We start from the raw sequence: 14,432 nt of genomic DNA, 5'->3' as shown, positions 1-14,432 counted from the left end.
TTCTAATTAACTAACAAATGAAATACTGATGAAATCCACCAACCCTCAAAAAAAAAGTAGATTGACAGGTCATTCATCCCTGGAGCTCATTGGACTCACAAATGCATAAAGTTGTTTGTTGTATTCATCTACACAATAACGGTGAATTAATTTTCAAAGTATCACATTGACAAATACCTTGACAGCTGTAATGAGCAGCTACAGAAACAACACCAATAATGCAGTAGATATTCAAACAGTGTTTTTTTTTGCTCACATGCATTTTCTCCCAATGTTACACAACTTGCATTCAGAAGATGAGATTTTTGTGTCATAAAAACTGTACCTATTCAACATTTACCTCTTTTTAATTTGGTTTCAATGATACAATGGAAATATAATTCACATGCACCTCAATATTAAAATATATTTTAACTTTAAGCACCAATTAAAGAAATTCTTCAGTTTCATAGTGCCACAATAAAATATGGATTTCCACATCAATTAGCATAATCCATTGATACAACAGAAAAGCAATTCAACTCATGCAGCCCCTGCATGCTTTCACCCTTCTAGAAGGAGGAATTATTCAACATGTAGTTAACATCTGCTGAGCTTTGATTTTCTTTCTGTGTGCGCTCTTAGCAGGATCACTGATCATTTACTACCACTCCTAATTTTCTTGGGGGTGATGGTGGTGAACTGCCTTTTTGAACCACTGTTATTCTTGGGATTTGGGGACATTCTCAGTGCCATTAGGAGAGAGTTCCATGTTTTTGATCTAGTAAATGTGAAATCTAAGTCAGGAGAGCGTGCAGTTTGGCAGGCTCGTAGGTAGTTGTGTTCCCATACATTGGTTGCCTTTGCCATTCCAGCTAGTTGGAGGTCACAGTTTAGAAGATGCTGAAGGAGCCTTGATGAGTTGCTGCAGTGCATCTTGTAAATGGTGCACACAGCTGTTCTGTGGAGGAGCAAATGTTAAAGTCGGATGAGATGCAAATCTGTGGGCTCTTTTTACCTTGTATGGTTTTGAACTTCCTTAATATAGTTAGAATTGCAATCACCTTGGCAACTGCAAAGTAATTCCTTTGGACTTTTTAGATGGTGGATAGAGTTGAGCAAGTTAGGAGGTGAATTCCTTACCACACAGTTTGTAGCCTTTAATCTGTTGTTGTAGCCACAGGATTTAAATGGACAGTTCCAGTTAAGTTTCTGGTCAAGAGTAACCCTGAGAACACCAATGGAGGTGGGAATAATTCAGCAATGGCACATCAAGAATAGATGACTAGATGTTTCCTTGTTGAGACAATCATTACCTGGCACTTGTGTGGCACAACTGTCTCCTACCATTTGTCTGCCCAAACCTGAACTTTACCTAGGTCTTTCTGCATGGATTGCTTCAATAGCTGAGAAGTTGTGAATTGTCTTGAACGCTGGCTACACAGGTGTTCCACAGTATACACAGTCCAGTAAAGCCAACCATCATCTGAAAAATAATGAACTATGGTCTGAACTGCTATACCTCATTCAGTGCACACATACGGGCAATGGATCCTATGTTGTTTGTAATGGTGACCAATGTAGCCCTTGCTAGGTCTTCTTTGCTGACTGAATCTCGCTTCTCCCTGCAAATCATATTGCCAAAGCTACAAGGAAAACAGAATGAAAAATTAGCTCGTGAAATACCACTTATTTTTAATCTAAGAGCACATTATCAGATTTATATTAGACAAGACGACAAGACTTTGACCACTTTCCCTATTCTCTGTGTGAACTGTAAAGCCACCGGAATATTCAGACACATGGAATGTTTATAAAAATTAAATTAATCCCATACAACTAAAGAAAACCAGCCATTTTATTTCAGTGTCTCCTGTGACTAAAATTAGGTTTCTTGGTGTGGCACATTTCTCAAAGCTTTGGACACACTATTGCAACTTTGCTTATGAACAACATAAGCACGGGACAGCACAGTGGCTCAGTGTTTAGCATTGCTGCCTCACAGCACCAGGGACCCAGGTTCGATTCCATCCTCGGGCAACTGTTTGTGTGGAGTTTGCACATTCTCTCAGTATCTGCGTGGTTTCCTCCCACTGTCCAAAGATGTACTGGCCTTGCTAAATTGCCCATAGTGTTCAGGGATGTGTAGGTTAGGTGCATTAGTCAGGGTAAATGTAGTGTAGTCAGGTAGGGGAATGGGTCTGGGTGGGATACTCTTCAGAGGGTTGGACTTGTTGGGTTAAAGGGCCTGTTTCCACACTGTAGAGTATGATGAGCACTGTATGATGAGCACCTTTCAATTCTAAGTCCAGGTTAGATAGTCAAGTCACAGCACTTGTGGCAGGTCACATTTGCTTATTTCAGAGAACAGACTAAACCACTGAAATTCAATTTGGGAGGTGGTTTGAGATTCTAGCTTGGAGAGTACTGCGCTTGTTGAGTTTTTGAATTTTGTTAAAAACTACTGTTTTCAAGACAAGTTAAAGTTTAGCAGCTCAAATCTCAGATCACTTACTTTCTGGAGCTATTTCACTGCTTTGAGTGGATGTATGTTGAAACAAAAGAAAGACAAAAAGAGCAACCTCAGATGAGTGATTGAATTACAGTATCATTACCCAAGTAACCATTATTACATATGGAAGCATCATAAAAAACAAAACAAAAATAAGGGTATCTATATCCTACTGAGATGGCCAGGCAGGCTAAATTAGCTCAATTCTGTCCTTACCCAATTGCCATGGACAGTCTGAGATTGCTGGAAATAATAGCCAATACTTCCCACTCCTTTTCTTTTCTGTTCAGTCAATTTGTTGCACTTGGCAGATTGCTACACAGCCATGACGTTGGCATAAACATTGAAATGATGTAGAGCTGAGCAAACTAACCATTGGACCTTCACATTTACTGCAGTTTATTGCAGTTAACAATTTTCCTGCTCCGCACATCTGAGCTATACAGTGGGTAAACTTGATGAGGTATCAGGGAAACCTTTTGTGGTTTTATAACATTTGAAGTTGTGGCCAAGTTAAGTCATGTACTGCAATTATTACAAATTAAAAACAGGATTTGGTCTTCCTTATTCTAGAAAGGCACACTTAAGCATAATCTGCTATTAGGTCCACCCTGGATCTTGTAAATCTGCAGCTTATTGTTACATCACATTATCCTCCACCACGTTAGCCACCTACAAATGAACCCCAACACCAGAGATAGATTTTCCTCACAACCCCTATCAGCGTTCTGGACAGACTATTCCCTCCGTGACTCCCTCGTCAGGTCCACTCGCCCTACCAGCCCACACCCCACTGCTGGCACCTTTCCCTGTCACTGCAGGAAGTGCAAAACCTGCACCCACACCACTCCCCTCACTTCGTCCAAGGCCCCAAAGGATCCTTCCACATCCAACAGAAATTTACCTGTAACTCCATCAATGTCATCTACTGTATCCGTTGCACCCGATATGGTCTCCTCTACATCGGAGAGACAAGACGCCTTCTTGCAGATCGTTTCAGAGAACATCTCTGGGACACCCGCACCCACCAAACCCACCACCCCATGGCTGAACACTTCAATTCCTCCTGCCACTCCATCAAGGACGTGTAGTTCCCGGGCCTCCTCCACCGCCAAACCACTACCACCCCACGCCTGGAGGAAGCATGCCTCATGTTCTGCCTTGAGACCCTGCAACCATGTGGGACAAATGTTGATTTCAACAGTTTCCCCATTTCCACTCCTTCCCCCACATTATCCCAGTCCCAAGCCTCCAACTCGGCACTCCTGACTTGTCCACACCTTTCCCGCTCCACATCTCCACCACCGCCCCTGTCCTATCACCTTCTCCCTCGCCTTCATCTACCTATCGCTTTCTCAGCTCCCTTCCTCCCCAACCTCACCCCTCTCTCATTTAACTCTCAGCCCCCCGGCCCACACGCCTCATTCCTGATGAAGGACTTATGCCCAAAACGTCCATTCTCCTGCTCTTCACACTCGACAGTGATCTCCAGCATCTGCAGTCCTCACTTTCTCCTAGCTTAATGTTAACGGCAAAAATAACGATGCAATATTCTTTAATTTCTTTAATCTGATAAGCGTTAACTGTTTAAATATCATTCGGTTTTTCATTTTCATTAAAAGCCAATTTTTCAAAAAATGACTTATTACACCTGCCATAACTGGCCTTGTGTTCTCCTCGGCAATGAAGCAAGTACTTAGTTATGGCCATGAACTTTAATAGCTTTCATCAGATATGAAAACTTTCCTTGAAGAAAAGCTGCAATGCATAAAAATAAACACAAAAAAGGTTCTAACATTAGACACAGGTCAATCAACATGTCATTTTGTCTTTGCTGTTTGGAATTTCAGGTGGGATTTACTGTCAGATGTTTGTCAGCTGTCCTAGTTAACATGCAACTCCCGTACATTTAGAGTGTAGCCTTTTGTATATTATAAAAATCACTTGAGGTAGGAATTGTTCCTGAAAATGTCAATATATGATTACTGGAAAAAATAAGAGGTCAGAATGATAACCAGCACAAAAAAAGCCACTGTATTTTTAATTTATTCATGGGATGAGGGCATTGCTGGTCAGATCAGCATTTATTGCACATTTCTAATTGCCCAGAGGGCAGTTTAAGAGTCAAACACGTTGGCTGTGGGTCTGGGGTCACAAGTCGTCCAAATCAGGTAAGGATGGCAGTTTCCTTCCCGAAAGGATATTAAGTGAACCAGTTGGGCTTTTCCCAACAATCAACAATAGATTCATGGTCATTATTAGACTCATAATTCCAGATTTTTATTGAATTCAAATTTCACTATCTGTTTTGGGAGTGTGGTGCTGAAAAAGCACAGTAGGTCAGACAGGATCAGAGGAGCAGGAGAATTAATGTTTTGGGCATAAGTCCTTCACCAGGAATCCTGGATGCTTCTCGGATGCTGCCTGACCTGCTGTGCTTTTTCAGCACCACACTCTCAACTCTGATCTCCAGCATCTGCAGTCCTCACTTCCTCCCAATTCCCCTATTTATCAATAATTTGAACCCAGATCTCCAGGACATTAATACAGTCTCTTGATTAATAGTCTTGCATAGTACCACTAAGCCATCACCTCTCCTGAGGTAAAAACAATGACTGCAGATGCTGGAAACCAGAGTCCAGAGTGGTGCTGGAAAAGCACAGCAGTTCAGGCAGCATCCAAGGAGCAAGAAAATCGACGTTTCGGGCAAAAGCCCGTCATCAGGCCTCACCTCTCCTAAGTCAATGTAGTGTACATTACTGTTGAAGTACTGCAATTTTGTGTAAATAATTAGAAATATTGGATTGAGTGATTAAAAATCTGAAGGGAAGACTGTTACAATTAATCATTTCGTTCAATTATTACTTGTACCCACCTGGATGCAACTGCCCATCCTGGCAAACCAAAGCGCTCATAGTCTCCTCCATAGATGTCCCTCACTAATTTGTCAGCCATGGTGCTGTCACCCTTAGATGCCATTTCAAGGGCTTCATCAAAAGTCTCACAACCTGTAAGTAAACAACAGAGGCCCAGGAAGGTTCCACCTCCTAAACTAAAAGAAACAAAAAACACAGTCAGATAATAATGGCATTTTATGTTAGTAATTGGAACATTTCAAAATTCTACATATAGATTCAACATTTGCCAAATCACACTGATTTTTATATCTATTTGCTTTTGTCTATCTTATGGATGAGAGCTTTTCGTGACAATGCCACCACTCTGCAGGTGTTGGTATGAGACCAGAATCATCTTCTGATCCAGAGACTAAATTATTTTGATGGTTTTAGATGGTTGTCTATGAAGTCAAAGCTGAACTTGATGCAAACAAATGCTCCTTTCACTGATATTTAAGTACAGATATTTTTTGTCTTTATTAAAGACTCAAAAGACTATTGTTTCTATACTCTAAAATGAAATATACAACATGATTCAGCAACCAAAGAATACCCAAGACTTTGCAATTGCTGAATACATAACTGCAACTTTTGGGATGCTAAAGCAGCAAGAAACTTCCTCTTTAAGTTGGTAATAATGGTATCAGACAAAAGCTGAAAAGAGGAGTTAGAAGCATTTTTCTCATTTATAATCAGAAAGATGTGGACTGATAGAATAGATAGGGGATTGAAACAAGACAGGCGATGGCAGAACTGACAGTAACACTGTGGAATTGCTATCAGCAATGTCATAGGCATTGCAATGATGATTACTTACAGACACTTGTGAAAAATGTAATTTATACATAAACTCTGAATTTGCTTCACAGAGGGCTCATGGCTAGAGTAAACTATTACTCTGAAGATTTCCAGCGATTTATGACTACAAACATTACCTATTATTTCATATAGTAAATTGTAGAAATGAAATAATCAGTTCGTGCAATTCTTAAACATTTTACCTGGTTCCAGTTACTCTCTTATACTGGTCCTTTGAATATACAGCTAATATGCTAACTCCTGACCCAATGTTCACCACAAGCAAAGGGTAGGGGTCATCAAGGTTGAAAGGCATCTTCTGGCATTTCTCAGGGTCTGAGGCATTTTCAAAGTAATAACATTCTGCCTGGCCATTAAAACTGAGAGAATCAATGTGCAAGAGGCCATTGACCAGACAGTCCAGTTCATCCAGTTTATGTAACTGCAGATTACCAATCTGAAATAAACAAAGTCTATTAGTGTAACTGGAAAGTTAGTATACTATTTGTGCATGATACAATTGAAGAAAAACTATATTAGTTTTCAATATTACTTCCAGATTAGGAAATTGTTCATGGCTTTTCAATTCTATAAGATTTTCTGCATGATGCGGTAGAATACAGTACATTACTCCTGTTTAATTCTGGCAAATCTTAAGTACAATATAAAATATTGTTAGGGAAACAGTAAAGCACAATATTCGTTCTAATAAACTAAATGTTGATGCGCATGATTAAGGAAAGGTACTAGCGACATCTGGTCCCTTATCAAATGCAACCAGCCACTACACACCTCAGCACCAATGATAAAGATTTTGCCAGAAATATTTAAAACATTTGCCAGAAATATTTAAAACATGGAAGACATTTAAAAACAGGGAAGATGACTAACGTCGTAAAAAGTCTTTTTGCCCAGTTTATTTTTTCTTTTGTGGAATGTGGCTAGATAGGTCAGCATTTATTGTCCATCCCCACTTGATAGATTGAGATAATGTTGAGATGCCTTCTTGAACTGCAACAGTCCAGTGGTATAGATGTCCATTAGGAATGCCCATTAGGAAGTCGGTGCTAGGATTTTGACAGTGTCACTGAAGGAACAGCAATATAGTTCCAAGACATAGTGGAGTGTGGCAAGAAGAAAAACTTGCAGGAGGTGGTATTTCCATACATCTGCTGCCTTTAGTCTTTTACGTGGTGGAAGTTGGGGATGTGGGAGGTGCTACTGAAGATGTCAGCCAAGTTGCTGCAGTGCACCTTGTAGATGGTACACAATAGCATGCTGCTGCTGGTTCAGGTACCAATCAAATAGACTGCTTTGTCCTGTATAGCATTCAGCTTTGGGTGTTATTACTGCTGTACTCACCAAGGCAAATGGAGTATTCGATCTGACCACATGTAGACAGACCAATGTTTTAAGAGGTGCAGACTTGTAAGTCTCCAGCCTTCTCATGTAGCCAGAGCATTTAAATGGCTGGTCCAATTTGTTTAGTCATTCATGATTCTGTTATTCATTCATGGGAGGTGGGCGGTGCTAGCTACGCCAGCATTTACGACCCATCCATAACTGCCCAGAAGGCATTTAAATTAATTAATGGGACAGTGAGGGACATGCCTCTGCTGATGACCACAGAATCTTATTGAGTGCTCGACAGATATACTTTGAATCTCTCACATTTAGCATAGTTGTTACACAATACAAAATCATAGACAGTAGTCGGAATCTGAAGATGGTAGATGGTTTCCTTAAACACTGTGTGGCAGTCAGTCCTATTACCACATACAGATGCATAGATTTGAGAAAATACAGCAAGATTTTCCCTCACCACTTGTTGCAGACCTATATGGCAAGGTCTAGCAATACTGCTGACCGAACAGACAACAAATGATTCAAAATGACTGGTGCAATCTCCTATCCAGAGTCGATTCAGTGCCTTTGCCATCAAATCCTACTTCCATGTTGTGTTCAATGATGTATTAGTGATTCACCAGTTGAGGAAGGGCAACAAATGGTCATCAGTAGGATGTTCCCTTGCCTATTTGTAACTTGATAATCCAAGACCTTATAGGATGAAGGACAATTTTGAGAAAGTTCAGCAATGCATCCAGTTAACTATACAGCACAGGTGGATCTGTTCTGCCAGGACAGATCAGTGATGATAGATTTGCAACATTGTCTCAAAGATAGGAATCTGAAAGCCACGACCATGTCAGCCGTTTTTTGGCTAGTCTGTAGGGCAGTTCTCCCAATTTTGATACAAGTCCCCAAAAGTTATTGTAGAAGACTCTAAAAGGGTCAGCTAGATAGATTAGGCCGTAATTGCATCCAGCAAATGTGGTCAAATTTTCTTATTAGAAGTTTTCATAGCCATATCGGAGGAAGTCAAATTGTCTGCGGTCACATTCAGGCAAGGTACAACAGAAGTGGCAGACATTTTTGCCCCGAAAAACAAAAATCTCATTTTCACGGTCACCATTACTAAGACCTTTTATTACCTGAAATACCTGCTGAGGGATTTGATTTACAGTTTCCCAAATAGTGAGGGGGAGTCAGAAATGCATAGAAGTAGAAAAAATTCTGCTTGCAAGAGAGCAATAATCACAAGAGACTTTAATTAATTATCCTAATTTCATCTGGGTTTTAAACAACATAACGGGCATTGAGGGTGAAAAATTCATGGACCGTGTCCAGGAATTTTTTAAAAGAAACAATGTGATAAACCCAAACAGAGAAGACAAAATTCTGGATTTAGTTTTGAGAAATGAAGATAGGCAAATGGATGAAGTGATAGTGGACATCCATATTGGATTAGATTCCCTACAGTGTGGAAACAGGCCCTTCGGCCCAACCAGTCCACACCGACCCTCTGAAGAGTAACCCACCAAGACTCATTTCCCCTCTGACTAATGCACCTAACACTATGGGCAATTCAGCCAATTCACCTGACTTGCATATCTTTGGACTGTGGGAAGAAACCGGCGCACCCGGAGGAAATCCACGCAGACATGGGGAGAATATGCAAACTCCACACAGACAGTCGCCCGAGACTGTAAGTGAACCCTGGTGCTGAGGGGCAGCAGTGCTAACCACTCAGCCACCGTGCCGCCCTATCTGTTACATTTAGTATTGATATGGAAAAGGACAAATATAAACAGGAACAAAAACACTTAACTGGGGAAGCTACATTTTACAAAACTGACAGAGGTGGACTGGACAGGACTGCTAAAGGATACATCAGTGGCAGGCACTAAAAAGTGAGATCAAAGCATAAACGTCCCCTCCAAAAATAAGAATGGTACTGCCAAATGTAGACCTCCTTGAATGCCTAAAAAGTTACAAGGAAGATTAAACAGAAAAATAAAGCTTAAGAACAGTAATAAAAAAAACCTCAACACTGCAGATAGTCTGGAGGAGTATAGAAAATACAGGGATCAAGTAAAAAAAAGGAAATCAAGGAGAGGGCATGAAAAATATTAGCAAGTAAGATAAAGGAAAGATGCTTTACCAGTATATAAAAAGTAAAAGGATAGTTAAAAAAAAAAATTGGGACCTATTGGAGATCAAGAAGCGGACTTGCGTGAAGATGCAGAGCACACGGGAAGAATTTTCAATCAATTTTTTGCCTTTGTATTCACAAAACGGATGATGTAGATATCGTAATCCAAGAGGCGCAGAATGAAATATTGGATGAAATAAGCATAACGAGAGACAAAGTTAGAGGAATTGGAATCCTTGCAAATGGATAAATCACCAGGGCTAGATGGATGGATTGTTCTCTAGTATATTGAAGGAGATCAGGGAGGACATAGCAGATGCTTTGATAATTATTTTACAATTCTCACTGGACACAAGTGAGGTGCTGGAGGACTGGAGGAACGTAAATGTGGTTTCGTTGTTTAAACAGGATACAAAGGAAATGCAAAAACATTATAGGCCAGTTAGTCTTACTACTGAGGTGGGCACATTATTAGAATCAAACCTGAGATCAGTTAAAAAGGCATAGACTGGTCAGGGATAGTCAGCACAGCCTTGCTCAGTCTTACAAGTCTTAATGTCTTATAGACTTGAATTCTTTGAGGAAGTGACAAGAATTATTAATGAGGGTTGTGAGGTGGATATTGTCTATGTGGATTTTAGTAAGACATCTGACAAGGTCCCACATGGCAGACTCGTCAAAAAAAGTGAATGCCAATGAGATATGGGGCGATGTATCAATTTGATCCAAAGCTGGCTTAGTAACAGGAAACAAAGATAATGGTCGACGGCTGTCCTTGTGAATGGAAAGCTATTTCAAGTGGTGTTCCGGAGGGCTCAGTGTTGGGACCCCTTCTGTTTGTTTCATACATTAACAATTTGGACTTGAATGTGGGGGACACAATTGGGAAATTTGCAGATGGCACAAAAATTGGCTGTATAGTGGGTCCTGCAGATGACAGCTGTAAGCATCATGTGGATGGATTGCTGAAGTGGGCAGGAAAGTGTGAGATAATTCATTTAGGGAGGTCAAACAGTAAAAGGGAATGCATAATAAACAGAAATATACTGAGACGGGTAGATGAAGTGAGAAATCTTGTTTTATCAGTGCACAGATCCCTAATGGTAGCAGTACAGGTAGATAAGGTTGTAAAGAAGCCATACGGAATGCTTTCTGTCATTGGTAGAGTATAATAGAATACAAAAGTTATTTAAAAAATGATGAAATTGTATGAGACATTAGTGAAGCCACAACTACAGTATGGTGTGCAGTTCCAGTCACTACATTATAGGAAGGACGAAACTGCTCTGGAGAGAGTGCAGAGCAGATTTACTAAAATGTTGCCAGGGCTGGACAAATTGTGGCTACAGGGAGAAATTGGAGAGGTTGTTGATATTTTCCTTGGAAGAGAGAAGGCTGAAGGGTGGCATGATTGAGGTTGCAATAGTTATAGACAGAGTAGATAAGAATAATCTGCTTCCCTTGGCAGACAGTTTAAAACCAGGGTCATAGATTTAAGCTAAATGGCAGGAGGATTGGAGGGGATATGAGACAAAACTTTTTATGCAGAGGGTGACGATATCTGGAATTCGCTGCCTGAGCTGATGGTGGAGGCAAAGTCCATAAACCAGAAGTACCTGGATCTGCACCTCAAGTGCTGTACACTGTAGGGCTATGGGCCATGTGTAGGAAGATGGGATTAGAAAGGGCGTGTGCGCGTCTTTAGGTCGGCATGGACAAGATGGGTTGAATGATGTATGCTTTTGTGATGTATCATTTCTACAATTCTATATTTATCATTCATTGGTCTAGATCTCTGGACAACTGGACCAGTAACACAATCAATATGCTAATATGCCCAACTAGGTTACTGCAAAGTATTACATTATCTGAAGTGCATCATTTCAAACCATCACTTCCAAATGAAACTACCTTATGTTTGAAATCTGAACAACATAATCTGTCTCCATCTGTGACATGAAAGAGTCTCCCTTCAAACTGCCAATCAAACAATGATCCTTCTAACCGTCAGAATTATTGGACATAGTGCACAGTATGATCCCACATTATAAACTGCACTACAACTGACGACATAAAGATTACAACTATTTGCATACCACCATAATGACATGGTGATCCATTGTTAACAGCAACTGCTGTTGTGAGGTCAGGGGCCAAAACTTAAAATACTGGTCAAATAGAGCAAATATGATATGTATCAAGAATGGTAAGGTGGGTGAAGAAGGGCTTATGCCCGAAACGTCAATTCTCATGCTGCCTGACCTGCTGCGCTTTTCCAGCAACACATTTTCAGCTCTCTGATCTCCAGCATCTGCAGTCCTCACTTTCTCCTCTAAGGTGGGGGATATCCTGACTGGCACATTTCATACATCCTACAAGCCAAAAGAGAGCGAGGAGGAGATTCAATTTTCCATTGTCTAATTTAACCTCTTTTTGAGGTACTCCCGGACAGGCCCACGTGATTGGTGAACTTACCTGTGTATACAGTCCTATAGCTTTGGAGCTTAAACCTTAGAGCTACCCGTACCTTCTTTGTGTATAGTATACTTTAAACCAGTGATTCCCACTCCCCAAACATCTTTTCTCTCAAAAATGTACCTTTGATGGTGTCAGCTAGATTGGCATGCACTCCCATCTGACAACTCAAAACTGGGTCATAGATAATTATAACAAGATGACTATTTCTATCCTTAATCCTTGTGATAAATAACTCTTAGTGAAACCATACTCATCTGCAACAACATTGTGCACCTTTATCATTGGCAGATTCTCACCGTTCGAAATTCTTCTTCAAATTTATAAGCACCCCCTCCAGTGGCACAGAGCACTGTATGTAGTGTTGAAAAATTCTTATCTCTCCCCATTTGAATGAAGGTAGGTAGATCATGCGTAGGAAATCGAATAAAGTGCAGGTTTCCTTTGCGACCACAAAGCGTCAGGTCTTTGAGTTCAAGATGCACATCTCGGATGCCTGTAGATCCATAGGCAACATTTGACACTAAGTACTTACGAATACTTTTTAGGCTTTCGACCTCTTCCTCCTCCTCTTCAGCTGTAATATCAATTGGCTCAAAATAAACTAGTTTCACTAGAGTTCCACCAACATCCATTCCAAACCAAGGGAATGCTGCAAAGAAAGCAAAAATATGTAACTTTATAGACTTAAAAATCAAAAGATTCCAGAAAATAAAATTCACATGTGGAAGTCCAAAGAGAAATTATTAAAGATAAAGAGACCTGTGTTAAACACAGTAAATCAGTTCATTGAAAGAGGTTTGACTGAAGGTGTTAGACAAACCTCATCATGGTTATTCAAATTTGATCTATATCATTAGAAATATTTTAGTTGCTTTTAAAACCTGGCATCTCTGTAAGAGCTCACCAACAAGCATATGATGAGGAACTGAAAGTTTCATATTCTTTATGTTAAAACTTCCATCATTTAAAATTCACTCATCGTACCGACTTCTACTGTGACCAACATTAAGAAAAGTAGAACTGGTAGCAGGGAAAAAAGTATCACTTAAACACAGGAAATTTTTATTTTTTTTGGGCAATAGCAATTTTCAGTTGAAAAAGAATATAGCACCAAAAATTGGTTTAGAATTCTCAAGCAGATGTGTTGAAATATACATTAGATTTGTTAAAGTGGCTTTGAAGTGTTAAATGGAAAGTAGATACTTTTGAAAGGAACATTTAGGACTACATTTTTACTCACATGTTAGGACTGCAGAGTCGGCATTTTTCAGTATCTGCAAATCCCAACGAAGAAAAAGAGGTTTGAAAGTTGGAATTGTTGTTCCAGGTGGCAGGGTTCCCTCCAGGTTTCTTCCCCCATACTCACTCTTCGTGCTCCATCACACCTGATGTATCACACCTCTATGGCCACTCATACCCTCTACCCTGAACTTGATGGCCCTTCATAACCCTTATGCAACCAACTATCATTCTTTGCCAACTCACCTGGTATCCAGCATGGGCAGACTTTAACTACATGACCATAAATTTAAAGCCAAAATAACAACCAAGCCAACATACCATAAACTAGCTTATGAAGAACAACCATGTTTAATTTTAACAATCTTTAAAAGACCCTTTACTTCTTCCGAAGGGGTACCTTATAACAGTAGCAGTAGAGGCAGCTCTCAATTTATATGGACAACTGTCCTCACAAAATGTGAATTCATGAAATGCAACATTTTCCATGACAGGAGCCATGTTCAAGGTGGGGACATCCAATTCCAGTTACATCATCAATGACAATGAGGTTCTCTGACACTGCAAAAATTCAGGCCTTTACATGCAGAGGTTCACCCAATAAAAATTAAGGTACATAAAACCAAGGAACTGATATGTTTCACCAAATTAGTTTATAATGCGTAGTATAGTGAAAGAATTTTATGTTCAAATACTGCACACTGACTTGTATTACAAAAATGGAACATGCTGCAGCTAAATACTGAGGCAGACCTTACTCTTAACTGCAACTTTGAAGGGATAAAATATGAATCCTGTTCAAGCTCTATCAAGCACAGCATTTTAAGGGCAAATACGGTGCGTCAAGACCATAAAGGAGGTATTAAAGTAATGCATCTTATTCTCTAGTTTATTCATATAAAGAAATCTAATCAAAACTTACCAGGTTTTGGTGAAACCTCATCTCCGATACCTTACACAGTTTGGTCTCTCTTCCAAAGAAAGAATTTACTGGTTGTAAAAGGGGTACAACAGAGCCTCATTAGATTTATCCCTG

The 14,432-nt window shown here is 40.0% G+C and overlaps 1 protein-coding gene across 3 annotated transcripts in view; it reads right to left on the bottom strand.

The window, feature by feature from the left end:
• LOC122556766 (pantothenate kinase 3) overlaps positions 1–14,432 on the bottom strand; it is a 121,560-nt gene that overhangs the window by 48,063 nt on the left and 59,065 nt on the right. For all 3 annotated transcript variants that reach the window (XR_015759817.1, XM_043703895.2, XM_043703896.2), the window contains exons 2-5: positions 12,454–12,806; positions 6,390–6,643; positions 5,367–5,543; positions 1,502–1,625 (exon numbers count right to left, since the gene is read on the bottom strand). Coding sequence is in view for 2 of the 3 variants with exons in the window: in XM_043703895.2 (XP_043559830.1) it covers positions 1,502–1,625; positions 5,367–5,543; positions 6,390–6,643; positions 12,454–12,806 (908 nt within the window). In the remaining variant the exon portion in view is untranslated. The remainder of the gene's footprint in view (positions 1–1,501; positions 1,626–5,366; positions 5,544–6,389; positions 6,644–12,453; positions 12,807–14,432) is intronic.

This window comes from Chiloscyllium plagiosum, unplaced genomic scaffold (assembly GCF_037043375.1).
Source record: "Chiloscyllium plagiosum isolate Xiang-an unplaced genomic scaffold, Cpla_swu_hap1 HiC_scaffold_16, whole genome shotgun sequence".
NCBI classification, from domain to species: domain Eukaryota; kingdom Metazoa; phylum Chordata; class Chondrichthyes; order Orectolobiformes; family Hemiscylliidae; genus Chiloscyllium; species Chiloscyllium plagiosum.
This window is presented reverse-complemented; position numbering and strand designations above follow the sequence as displayed.